At 49.9% G+C, this 13114-nt stretch overlaps 1 protein-coding gene across 5 annotated transcripts in view; it reads right to left on the bottom strand.

Annotated features, from left to right (window-relative positions):
* Window positions 1-245: 245 nt before the first annotated feature.
* The window catches only part of Tent4a (terminal nucleotidyltransferase 4A), a 34196-nt gene continuing 21327 nt past the window's right edge, over window positions 246-13114 (bottom strand). For 4 of the 5 annotated variants that reach the window (XM_038323061.1, XM_038323066.2, XM_038323064.2 and 1 more), the window contains exons 5-13: window positions 12041-12148; window positions 10677-10805; window positions 8348-8561; window positions 6576-6702; window positions 5768-5868; window positions 5090-5262; window positions 4426-4584; window positions 3327-3491; window positions 246-2382 (exon numbers count right to left, since the gene is read on the bottom strand). In XM_038323061.1, coding sequence (XP_038178989.1) covers window positions 2188-2382; window positions 3327-3491; window positions 4426-4584; window positions 5090-5262; window positions 5768-5868; window positions 6576-6702; window positions 8348-8561; window positions 10677-10805; window positions 12041-12148 — 1371 coding nt within the window. In that variant the 3' untranslated portion in view covers window positions 246-2187. The remainder of the gene's footprint in view (window positions 2383-3326; window positions 3492-4425; window positions 4585-5089; window positions 5263-5767; window positions 5869-6575; window positions 6703-8347; window positions 8562-10676; window positions 10806-12040; window positions 12149-13114) is intronic. The other variant, XM_038323062.2, reaches the window with a different exon arrangement.

Raw genomic sequence — 13114 nt, 5'->3', positions numbered from 1 at the left:
TGATCTGCATGCATGCACGTTACCCTGGGATGCCGTCCTCCAGACCACAGCATAGTGGGGAGCACACAGTGCTCCTGAAACTTCAAGCACCCACATGTGGGGCTCAAACTCCTGCAGCAGGCACGACCCCATGTGATGACCTGGCCACAGGGCTGACCTGAGGATCGTATTAACCCCAGTAAGCAGCTAGTGCAGAAACCACCCCACCCCGCCCTTCAGAGGAAAGCATCTGATCAACACAAAGCTGGTTTCTAAAGTTTATTAAAAATCAAAGAATAGAAAAACTTTACATAAAAATATGTCAATTTTAGTGTCCACATTGCTGTCCACACACAAAATTGAAGCATGACAGCTTTTGTCAACCTGTAGCATGTGGCCACAGCGGTAGCCAGACCAATTCATTTGGTTCACCATTACAGGGATGGACACACACCTGTGCCTGGACAGAACTTTAAAACGCACATCTGCGGGTCACTCGCACGGCCCCAGGTGGCTCTTTAATGCAGACATAGTCAACACTGCTCATGTGTGATTAGTACAGGCCTGTGGACCAGTGTCCTAAATGTTCTTAGCAACAGGTTTCACAATTTAAATCGTTTAAATATTCTGGATGATTCCAATCCTCATGAGCTGCAGACCCCATGTGCTACTCTGCTCAGGACTGTCTCAGAGTCAGCAGAGCAGCCCCCACGGCAGCGGCGGCGAGAGGGACCCAGACACGCACGACTTGTCCTTGGCTAGGCATCAATCTACAACTCCCACTGCTGCATGCCAATCAGATGTCACAGCAATCAGCTTCTTGTCTTGACATTCTCTACCAGTGGACTTAAAGACCGACCTACCTGTAGTGTTTAGCAGGGCCAGAACCCCCATTTTAGAAATGGAAGCCAGAGGGCCTACAAGATGCAAGCACTCCCAGGACAACCGTGGTGCTCCAGAGACTCGGGGTTTAGGCGATGGATATAATCTTGTTCAAAACAAGTAACAAAGACAGTGGTTGTTGTGGCAGAATACACTTGCATAGTATACCTGTATGCTGCTGACGTCAGGCACCAGCCGTTCCTGGGCCCACGCTGGCTGGGCTGTGCTCTCCTGTGATACAATAAAATACTCCCCACGTGCCCCGAACCGCGGAGGTACTTTTCCGATATTTGCTCTTAACAGAACAGTGCATACCGCTATGCAGATTCCTCAACGGAATCAACGAAATTCCTCTCTCCACATTCCTAATCTGGGTGCCATTGTCTGTAAGGATACTCCCCAGGCCCACGGCTCTAGACCACATCACTTCCCCGGACCATAGCACGTCACAGCCACAGTACTTTATAATCCGTATGGTGTGACCACCTCTGCTCCCTAGAGGTTTTTACTTCTGGCACTTTAAATGCTGGATTTGCTGTCTAGTTTTTAAAAACCCAAACCAAAATGTCAGAACTTGTGGTCAGAGCAGGACAACAGCCCAAGGCCTACAGCAAGGCTGCCAGGAACGCGCTGGAGGCCTGTGAGCTGAACGCCTCACAAAACCATCATGATGACTTGGCTCCTTCACTGCATCCGACCAAAAGAAAAGACGTGAAAATAAAACCCGCAAGCCCCACCTCACGGTGTTCAGGTAACAACACTTAACAGACAACAGCCGACACGAGGAACCCAACTTAGAAAATGCAAATTGGGAAAGGATCTAAGCGTGTTTAAAAAAAATTCCCTCCTCCCTTAAATATAACTTATGTGAAAATATGAAATTAAATAAAAAATATCTGAGTTATTGCACAAATCATAAGTTTTCAATATTTACATAGAAAAACAGTCCCAAAGTTTCAAACAAGACATGAGGGCAGTAAAACGGCAGCCTGCACACTCCCGTGAGAAAGACATGTAGCAGGGCTTGACCTCTCTGCCTGGGACAGACAGACACGGGCTGCAAACCGCAGGAGCACACGCAGTCCTTGCCACTCCTCAGCCACCCTGCTGGGCACAGGCGCAGACGCACATCCACGTTTCGTAAGGCTTCACAGATGAGCACAGGGAGCTGCTCTGTAGGATGGGTGCGGCCACCACACGAACATGCAGAGTGACCTGTGCTGGGCGGCACTCGGCAGCCCACGGTGGAGGTGCTGGATGCTGGTCTCGGTTCCCTGCGGTACCCGAGGCCTATGCGCAGTCTGGGGTGGGAGCAGCCAGGAGCCATTATCTGCTGAGACTCACAGGCAAGCTGTCCCTCGTGTGTGCGTGCTTTTTCCTCCTCCAGCCGGTACGGTTGTACTGGTGGTGTCCTCGGTTGCCAACAGGAGGCCTCACGGCTCCACTACCCACAGAGCTGTAGCCGCCGCCCTGGGTGTGGTTGTGGGAGCCTTTCATAGACAGTTTCATGCCGCTGTGCTGCTGGAGAGAGAGAGAGAGCAGGGCTGAAGTGCAGCACACGGACCATGAGAAGACAAGAACCACAGCCACGCCGTCCCTGCTGTGCATGCAGTGGGCATACAAGAGCGTCACTTCGCTCCACATCCTATACGGAGTTCTGATTTGCTGTTCCGTCACAGGTATGAGGAGGTCCCTGTAAATCTGCACTGTCACCGGAAGCATACATGGGAGTCACGTATGCCTACCTAATTCTCAGGGCCTTTACAGGCAGCAGTAAAGCTTTGGGCCGTTTCCAAAGCAACCGCAAAGGGGACAAGAGAAGCAGGAGATGCTTCCGGGAAGAGTTGGGCAAACCCACCAGGTGGAGAGGCAGCAGTGCTGAGGGCAGGAGTTCTGCATCCCCAATGCCAGCACCCATGAGGAGTGACCCCTCCAGAACAAAACCACACTGGCCAACTGGGATGGGAAAAGCAGGAGGAGCTACTTTAGTAAGTACTGCATCCATCCCTGCATGGGTCAGGGGCTATATCTGATGCCTTAGAGGATGGGGAAGGGTCTCAGGGCATGAAGTACTCCCATGGCTAATGAGACTTGGCAAGACATCCCAGCATGGTTCAGCACAAAGCTCCCCATGGGCGGGGAAAACAGTAGACTGGCTGACGGTACCACTACAGGCTGTGGCAAGGGTAATGCTTGGCTCTACCTTTTGATTTTAAAAACCAAAAGTGAACTGGAGTCCACTGAAAGCCTTGCTCTCCTTCCCACTGCAGCACCAGGGAGAACGGAAGTGCTGTCACTGCCTAAACTGTCACAGCAGACCGACCAGCACTTTAGATGCTGCTTACAAAGGAAAACAGAGGTGAGCTGCACAGGCAGACACAAAGGCCCCTTTGAAACTTTCTGGTCTCTCTGAGAGGCACAGGCCCAGCTGCGGTGACTCCCGAGGCAAGACAGACAGCACTCACCTTGTGATACAGATGGGGACTGGACAGTGGATTGGGGGATGCCGAGGGGATGGCTGGGGAAGTCACATGGTGAACAGCCTTCAAAGACGTGGTTCCTTCCACGCCAGCCTGTCTGCAAGGAACAGGGGCGACTCCGAGGGTTGGCGGGGGGATGGTAAACCTGGTCTAGAAGGAAAAGGTAAGCATGAGCTTCCAGAGCAGGCGGTGGGGACCAATGCCCCTATCAGAAGAAGACTATCAAGTTGACCTGGGACAGAACTTAACTCCTAAACAACTGCCTGGGGCAGCTCCCGTGTGCGTGTGCACTAGTCTACACGGCTGGGTGAACTGTGTCAGACACGCCCACACTGCAGTCGTGTGCTTCAGCAGCTCATGACTCAGAGCAGCCTGGGATGATCGCAGCAGGGCCACGCGACTCCAGGAGACACATCTCTATCTTCTGCACTGTTTGTGCTTGCCCTCCATTTCAAATGCTGTTTTTACTTTTTTCTTTTTTGCCCCTCTTGACACACAGTTTCTCTGTGTAGCTCTGGCTGTCCCAGACCTAACTGTGTAGACCAGGCTGGCCTCGAACTCACAGAGACCGGTCTGCCTCTGCCTCCCACGCTGGGATTAAAGGTGTGCACACCTTGCTTTTGTTTCAAGCAAACAATGTACTGAATGGCTACAAATCCAAGACATACAATTGGAGTGTGTACACAAAATTGAATATTTATATTTTAGATTGATTTTATACAAATTTTAAAAAGAAAAAATTCCCAAACACTGAGTAATTAGCAGAAGAGTCAAGTTCCATGCTGACATTTCAGGGTCTGTACACTGATTTCTGGGGGAAAGAAGACAAGCGTCTACTGCAGCCAGCAGTGGGTAACGCTGGATAACACCTAGACATTGTGTGCAGGGCACCCACACAACCGCATCAGATTCCACCAAATCAGAGACTGTCTTACAGAATGACCAGGCTTGTGTTCTAGTGCCGCCCAAACATGTCAGTTCCTAGGACACAAACACGCCTGAAGGGGAGTCAGTTTACAGTGAACACTGATCTACTCTAGTGCACTGCTGGCTCGGATGCTGGCTCTGGGGAGGGAGCCTGTACCTGATTGTTCGTTGTCATGATCAATGTTCTGGGAGCAGCAGACTGAGGCTTGCTGCTGGGTATTGGCAAGGCTGTAGGCAGGCTGGTCATCAGGGTAGTGGGTGCTTGTAGGCTGAACTGACAAACACTGGGAGTGGTGCAGGCGGGCGCATCGGAGTCCTAGAGTCCAGCACAGAAACAAGGAGAGCTGTGAGCAGGGTGTCACTGAGGTCTCAAAACGCACCCTCAGGGAGACAAGCAGAAAAGGTCATTCGAGCAAATCAGGCTGAGCAACAGATGGTCCAAGTGTACCCGCTTCCTCAGAGTTACTTCAAAACTGAGAAAGACCAGGCTATAGGAAATACAGATGAAACATGTGGACTTCAGTTTATAAATCTCTAAACCAGATTTTAAAAAAACAAAACAAAACAAAACAAAAAAAAACACTCAAAAAAAGTCCACGGCTTGGCTGAGTGCTATTACTACCTTGATCAATAGGTTGTGTGAGCAACACAGCCTGGGGTTAAGGCCTATACCAAAAAACACCAAGCACAGACTTCGCATGCATGCACACCCAGGAAGGGACTGAGACGGAGGAAAAGGTCCTGAACTCCCTGTTAGAGATAACAAGGACACCAACCACCCCACAGGTGAGGGAGACAGTCAAGAGCAAAAACCCACTCACAATATCACTTCCAGAGAGCGAGGACACAGAAGAAGCAGAGGAACCTGAGGACAGCAGCTGGGGACTGGACAGGGACAGAGTCAAGCGCTGGCTGTAGGGGGAGCCGGGCTCCCGGCTCTGCATCTGTTCCCCATTGCAAGTGTTGATTCTCTCCTTTATCTTAATCCTGTTGTCTGGGGCAGGAAAGCAAAGCCCAGCTCAGTAAATTAATGCAATGTGCCAGCAGCCCAGGGCTGCGGAGCTCTGAAATGTCGCATGTGCAACTAACAAACCAAATCTTAAATCTAAATTAATCTAATTTTAAATGTATATTAAACTAGTTATCAGAAAGCATTAAAATATTTGTCCAACACTGGGTGTGTAAATCTTACTTGTAGTTTTTGTAAACTATAACATAAAGCAAGTATTTAAAATAGAAATGTAGAATTCTGAAATACAAAGACACACTGGAATTCTAAGATTTGAAACGAAAAAAATACCTATCTCAATGATTTCTGGCCATTATATGTTGGAATCCAATCAACCTTAACTTCTGCCTGCCCCTTCCCACACTCCTACTGCACCTTCTGCTCTACTTCTATTAGCTTAGGTCTTAGAGAATGAACTGTCTGTCAGAAAAAGAGATGCTTCTGTGCTAAAGGGCAGAGGGCCGAGCCTCACACTGTGTCAGTCCCTCACCCAGGTCTGGAGATGGGAGGATTCTGCTACCCCATTTTTCTTTGATCCACCTCCGGTAGTCAATCACTTCCTGGGTGACTTTGATGATTCTTCCCAAAGTACTGCAAAGAACAAGGTTGGACACAGACATCATGTGTCAGGTGTGAGGCTCATGAAGGACAAAAGAAGTCAGGCTGAGTGAATGAGTTATATGTGTTTACATTCAAGTGTACTATGAGATCATGATAAAAGGAGGTCCTTAACCACGATCTGTCTATGAAAGATGACGGCTCCAATCCAGCTCTTAGGGGCCCAGACCCCCATTCACAGCAGCCGCGGAGTGCGGACTGTTTCCCACTGCAGGGTAGGAAAGACCTCAGTGCTGGCCTGCAGCAAAGCCACAGTGCCATTCCCAACAGCAGGCTGCGCAGTCCCGTCCTCCCTGCCAGCTGTCTGCTCCCCACCCCCACATGCTACACCTATGCGGCAGCTAACCTGGAGTCAGAGATAAACATGTCTGACTGGAGCAGAGCATGTGCTCAGATGGACCTTGCTCACAAGCAGAGCGTGCACACCCAATGGCTGCTGGACCAGCACCAATCCAGGGTTTAGAAGTCAGGATCTGCCCCCACACAGAATACCCCAGTAAAATACCACCCCATTAAGGAATGTTCAGCCCTAGACCATGGGCCATCCAACAGCCATCCTGAATCCCAATCCTTATTACCAAGGTCCACTCAATGACAGTGTACCCACCAATATCACAGAAACACACAACTAGGAGAAGCAGAGCTGCCACTCCCCAGGACCCAGGTCCAAGACCCTTCACCTTTCAGAATCCCGGTTGGGGTACGACCTGGCGAGGGGCGACACAGCATGGCTGAGCACGATGTAGGCATAGTCAAACACCTGCTTCACCTGCATGGCCCCGTAGGAGCTCCGCCCAACATCATTTCCTGCAACAAAAGGCACTGTCAGACTGCCTCAGGCCTGAGCATCACCCTGCCATTCCCAACTTCTCAAACAAGGTCCTGGGAATGGGGCCTCCGACTTCAGCAGCTCATGCAACAGGCAAGAGAACACAGCGCCAAGTGCCGCCAACTGCAGCACACAGCTCACGTATGCGAACGCACACAGGTTCAGTGTACACCAGATGCCACGTCAGCAGTCTACTGCTACGACTGCAAAGGGGGCAATCACAGGGATCCTGAGCGTTTACAAGGTCACCTAAGTCCCAGGGTAGCAGGAAAAGAAAAAGGAAAAATACTCACAGGAACCACCCACCACTAGAAAATCTAAAACATCCTAAGCACGAACAAGCAGTGTGGCCCTGGCATGATCAATAACCTCAGTGGTAAGTCCTGACAGTGTCCCACAGCATGAGAGGGGAGTCGCCTGAACACACAAGGAGAGCTGGTGGGGAGTGAGCACTCTAAGGAAGAGCGCTACCGGTCTAAATTCAGAGCAACCCCAATGAAGCTGTCCCTAGAGGCAAGAGGAACTTCAGTTCCTACACACGTTCTTGCAGGCTAGGTGCGGACTCTAGGGAGGACACTGGAGTCAACTACAGCACAGCAGTCATGCAGGCACACTGACACAGACACCTGGAGGCACGAGCTCATTGGTCCAACAGACACTCGGGAAAACCGCACCTCCCATCTATGGAATCTTTCAGACTGCTTAAAAGACAGCTGAGAAGAACTGTCAAGACATTTTCTCCAATAGATTCTTAAAGAAATTAATCACATCCTAGAAGCATTGAAACACTATTAAAATGCTCATTAAATATGAGGATAATAAAACAAATAATGAACAGGAACAAAGACAAATAAAACCACAAACTGGGGTGTAGAGGTGCAGTATGGGACAGGTTCCTCTAGCGCAGAATGTGGGGGTACAGCAAGGGACAGGTTCCCCTAACACAGGGGTACAGTGTGCGACAGGTTCCCCTAACACAGGGCTGTGGGGTACAGTGTGGGACAGGTTCCCCTAACACAGAATGTGGAGTGCAGTGAGGGACAGGTTCCCCTAACACAGGGCTGTGGGGTGCAGTGAGGGACAGGTTCCCCTAACACAGGGCTGTGGGGTGCAGTGTGGGACAGGTTCCCCTAAGATAAAAATCCATTGAGGAACCTGCTCAGCAGACTCAGCATTCACGCCTGCAATCCTATGAGATAGGACAGAGCACAGCCACCCTGTTCCCTGCCCTCGTTGACTCCCACCCAAGGGGTGCTCAATAAGCCATGTGCAGAGCTGAAAAGAACAGAGTTAAACAGGAATCTGCAGCATGGTTTTACCAGACTGGCAAAGGTTTAAAGGTCAACTGTTAACCACGGTGACACGAGCACCCTTACACGAGCCAAGGGGAGTGAGGCTGGGAGAGCCCTGGCTCAGCCCCCATGGAAACAACAGCAACATTCATGATGACACAGGAAAGCCAGGCAGAAAGTGCTGCTGGATGGGAGACCCCACCCTTCCTGGTGCTTCTTCCCAGGAGTGAATGGTTTCTGGAGGATGCAGTAAGCCAGTTAGAACAAGGACTCCTGACAGCGTCACCGCTAAGGTCTGCGGGACAAAACCAGCCAGAGGGAGTGAGCTCACCAGGCAACAGGGGGTCCTCAATGCACAGCATCGATGGTCGGTACCCACTGGTCATGGCTTTCATAATCTCTTCTTTGGCGATATAGGCACCTCCTTCTTTTATTCTAATACCAGTTTTCAAGTAATTAAAATTTCTTCCATAAAGTTCAAAAAATTCTACAAGAAGCATTCCAAGGTTTTCGTCAGCTCTCCGGGCATCAATTCTTGGATGTAACTGTAAAAGTAGCACAGCCACAAAGCGTATGAACTAGGGATACGTTCTAAAGACACGTCCCTAGCAGCCTCTCCAGAGACTCAGAGTCCCCACTCAACAGCCCCTAAGAAAGTGTGAGCCGTGTCCAGGAGGCCCCAGTGCACCTGCCAGCCTCTGTCAGTCACTCAGACTATGACTTCCAAACACAGACACCTGATTAGCCCCATGCTGCCCGACAGTAGGTAAGTTTTCCATATTCTGTGCGACTGTCAAATGGATGGTGGATGCACCGTTTCACATTAATCTCATCCTCCTGAAATGCCACCAATAGGTGGCAGAACAACACTGAATAGAATCACACCTCGCACGAACCAGAATGTGAGTGGACTAAGCTAACTCTGCCTAGGGAACTCATCCTGCTCCCAGACACACCACTGTCAGGCAGAGCTCATCACCACACTCCCTTCAAGCAAGCAAGCAAGCCAAAGCCTCCTACGGCCCCTCGCCCACTGTCCTGACAACAACTCTGCACCAGTGACTGCCCACATGCGGCCAACACTAAGGAGCAAGCACCTGCAGTCTCACTGGTCACACTCCAAGCACTCGAAGGTTGTATGTGGCTCACGGCTCACAGTCTCTTTAGCCACACAGGGAACTCTGTCCTCCGCACAATTCTACAACACGACAGGCAAGTGTCAACAACATACAAGTCCTGGCGCACAGTGGCTGAATCAGGAAGCATGGCTCCCTTGTGACATCAGAACTCTGGGTTCCTGATCGAACCTCTGCCAAAGAACAGGGCAGTCTGTCTGTCTGCCTTTATTCCCTTGCCTTTGAATCAAATCAGACACTCAAGTCAGTCCAGTCCAGGGCCTGGCCTCTCCCTCAGGCAACTGTGAGATGGTCCAGCCTGAGGCTGGTGGGCTCTAACATAGGCACAGAGGTGGAGAGGAAACAGCAATCCCATCCCGTCTGGATGGCCCTGTGAGGTCTCACAGCCGCAAGGACCTCAGGAACAAGCACACCAGGAGGTGACATGCACATCACAACTGTCCTTACAAGATAACTGAAATGTCACCTCAAATCAGGGGCACTCAAGAAACAAAAACAGCCATTTAGCTCACAGTGATGGCAATGCTTGGTGCGCTGGGAGGCTGCACCATCACATTAGAACAGGGTGGGCTCAACACCAAAAGCTTCTCTGCTGTCATACTTCGGGGACGTAAGCTTCAGGGGCAACAAGCCTGGGAGTCAAAGCTAACACACAGTCAGCATTGTAGTTAACTTATAGGGCAGCAATGTCGCTGGAAATGATAACCTTCCCCAAGCACAGTGCAAAGAAAATCACTGATGTACATGGGGACATATACTTGGGTGGCTAAAATACACAGGAATTTTTTTTCTCAAGCAAACATTAAATGTCATAAAATTGTAATTAACTCGGGTACTGCTTTATATACGTGACATCATTAACAGGTTTAAGAGATCATGCCTGGGAGTCTAAGGCAGAAAAGCTGCTGCTAGTTTAAGGCCAGCCTGGACCACACGGTGAGGTCTGGGGTCACTGGCCTCTCCTATGCTTCACTCACCAGAACAAACAATGGCGACACGTAACTTAAGACACCAATCACAGAAGGCTTGGCAGGCAGTGTGGCCCACACATGTAACCTCAGCACTAGGGAGCTGTGTCAGGACTGCCATGAGTCCAAGTCAGCCTGGGCTACAGTTAGCTCCAGGCCATCCAGAACTAGAGCGACTTTATCTCCAAAAGCAAAATGGGAAAAACGCAGAAGAAACTTTCTCCATCTTTTCCCCATGCTGGTGCCCGTCCTTCATTCTGAAGTGATTGGGGACAGATTACAGATAAGCAACAATGGAAAGGGCTCTGTATAGTTTATATAGCAATAAACCAACTAACTCTTGCTCCAAATACACAATTCACATGGTCTCAACATAAAAGCTTCCAGCAAACCAGACAGACATCGCCTGACAGAAGCCAGCCACAAAATCAAGATGCAGGAATGACGCTGACCAAGACAGCCACACTTTGAGCCAGAGCAGAAGCAGGAGGGGACTGACTAGTGGTGAGGGCGGCCGTTTACGCTGAGAGAACAAGTTCACAGAAGGTCCACTCACCTGCAGGAAGCTGATGGCCATTAAGATGAGGCTGTAGGAGCTGATTCCTCCTGTGAAGACCTCGTTCAGATCCCTCTGCAGGAGGAACTGCTTCAACACTAAAATCAAGTACGGCAGTAGCGAGTACTTCTGTAAACGCAAGAAGACGCATACAGGTCAGCTGGTCTGCTTTTAAAGAGATGGCAGACAGCAAGTTTCACAAAAGAAAGAACTGCTCATCCATCCTCTTGCCCCCACCTCCAAAAAAGAACCGTCTCCAAGTTTAACTGTCTCCAAGGCTGAAGGGAGTATAAGAACGCCTTTCCCTGGAGCAGTGAGTGACTCAATCAGGGGCACAGCAGGACTGCCAGCAGATCCCAAGCACTCAGGAGCACGCAGGTGCACTCGGGCTGCGAGCAGCACAAAGGGGAAGCAGCGAGGCCAGGACATGCGCAGAGGGGCTGATCTAGCCTTCTCAGGGGTGCAAAGGCTGAGATCAGATGAGAAAGGAGAGGAGCTGACAAAGTGGAAGACAGAGAGGAGGGAGCCAGACAGGCCTGGTCAGAGCTCCAGAAGACACCAGCTCAAGCACCAAGCCAATCCTCATACTCCCCAGCACTGAGTGTTACTGTCTTTTATCACTTTGTTTGTCTCGGGGGGGGGGTACCCCATTCCCAAATAAATCACACACAGAGGCTTAATATCACTTATATTATAATAGAATGCCTGGTCTTAGTTTGGCTTATTTCTAGCTGACTTTCCTCAAATTGTCCTGACTACCTTTTGCCTCTGCGTGTTTTCCTTTTCTTACTTCCACTCTTACTCCGTGGCTGGTGGGCTCCTAGTATCCTCCTCTGCGTGTTCTCTTGCTCCTCTCTTCTTCCTTTCTCCTATTTCTACTCTGCCTGCTAGCCCTGCCTACCCTTGCTCCTGCCTCACTATTGGCCACTCATCTCTTTAGACCATCAGGTGTTTTAGACAGACACAGTAACACAGCTTCACAGAGTTAAACAAATGCAGCATAAACAAAAGTCACACACCTGAAAATAATATTCCCCAACACTGAGGCCTCTAAAGGGAGGGGACCCACAGGAGGAATGTCGACCTAAACTTGTGAATGTGGCCCTGAGCCAGGAGCAAGGATGCGCACTAACAGAAAGAACATTTCCCCAAAGCTCTCTAAAATGATACTCAATGTTAGGAAGTGGTTACTCAAAGTAAATCAGAAAAACAGCTACATGCTTCTCAAGTACCTCTAGAAACTCCATTACAGGGCACTCATAACTGAACCTTCTGTATTGCTAACAATGCCCCATTCCAAGGTTTTTAACATTCATGAGAAAAAGGAGTAACAGGATCCCACATGGGACCTGTAACAGCAGTACCTTCATGTAGTTCTTGATGAACTCTGCCGCCCGGACACCAGTCTCCATGTTAAAGCTAATGTCGACTTTAACTTCCGTCTCCTGGTCTGTAAGCTTTATGATTGGCACCTGCGAAGATTTAATTTAAAAAGCGGCTTTGGCATCTACATTCTCCAGACAGCCATTCCCCTTCCTCTCTTTACAAAGGGAATCAGCAGTCCTCAAGGGCAGTTTTAAAGAGAAAGGCTCTGTCAGTGGTCACTAGAGACCCAAAAGACGTCCAACGTGTCCCCCCCCCCACTGTCCTCACGTCAGGTCCCCATGGCACCTGCTCCTGTAGGCTGACTCTGAAGTGGGACAGTCAGAGGGGAGCAAGAGCCTGAAAAAGAAGACTCCTGTGGGAAGGCCTGACCTGCACATGCACTCTAAGAAACCACTACCACACATAAACACCATTTCTTCTCGGTAGCCTTGGGGCAGGGTCAGACACACGGAGCAGTAAGCAGCAACACTGCCATACTTGTTTTGGAGCAGCTGCAGCAAACACACAGGTTGCACCACACACAAAGCCCCTGCACGCCAAGATCTGAACCCACGGATATTATGGAGGATGGTCAGTAGGGAGAGCCACCCTGCAGCAGCTGGAAAGCCTTAGGCACAGTCCCACCTTCTAGCTGTTACGATGGGAGCCCTTCCTATGCAGACACAGCTCTGGGTAGCAAAGGGAACTCTTGGTTTTTATCCTGCAATGTAAGCTAGCATGTTGTCTTTCCCACATGAAAACCACAGCCACACAGATCCCTAAGCTGCACTCCAACAACAGAACAAGGAACGCTAGTTTCTCCTAAGCTATCCTCTTCTTCTTCTTACTCCTCGAACACACATGGACACAATTCTGTCCTTTAGCATCAAGGGTGGCGATCTCACAAATGTCAAAAAGTCCAGTTATCACTGGACAGCTTCTCAGCTGGTCAAGCATGAAGATGATCACTTTCATGTATATACCACAAAAGGACAATCTTTAAATGTGGGCGGTAACCATGACCAGGAAGATCAGAGGATGCTGGCACTATGTGGGGACTCCTATTCAAGTGG

Source organism: Arvicola amphibius, chromosome 3, assembly GCF_903992535.2.
Source record: "Arvicola amphibius chromosome 3, mArvAmp1.2, whole genome shotgun sequence".
Classification (NCBI taxonomy): Eukaryota; Metazoa; Chordata; class Mammalia; order Rodentia; family Cricetidae; genus Arvicola; species Arvicola amphibius.
The sequence above is the reverse complement of the archived record's forward strand: the minus strand, read 5'-3'. Positions and strand labels throughout refer to the sequence as shown.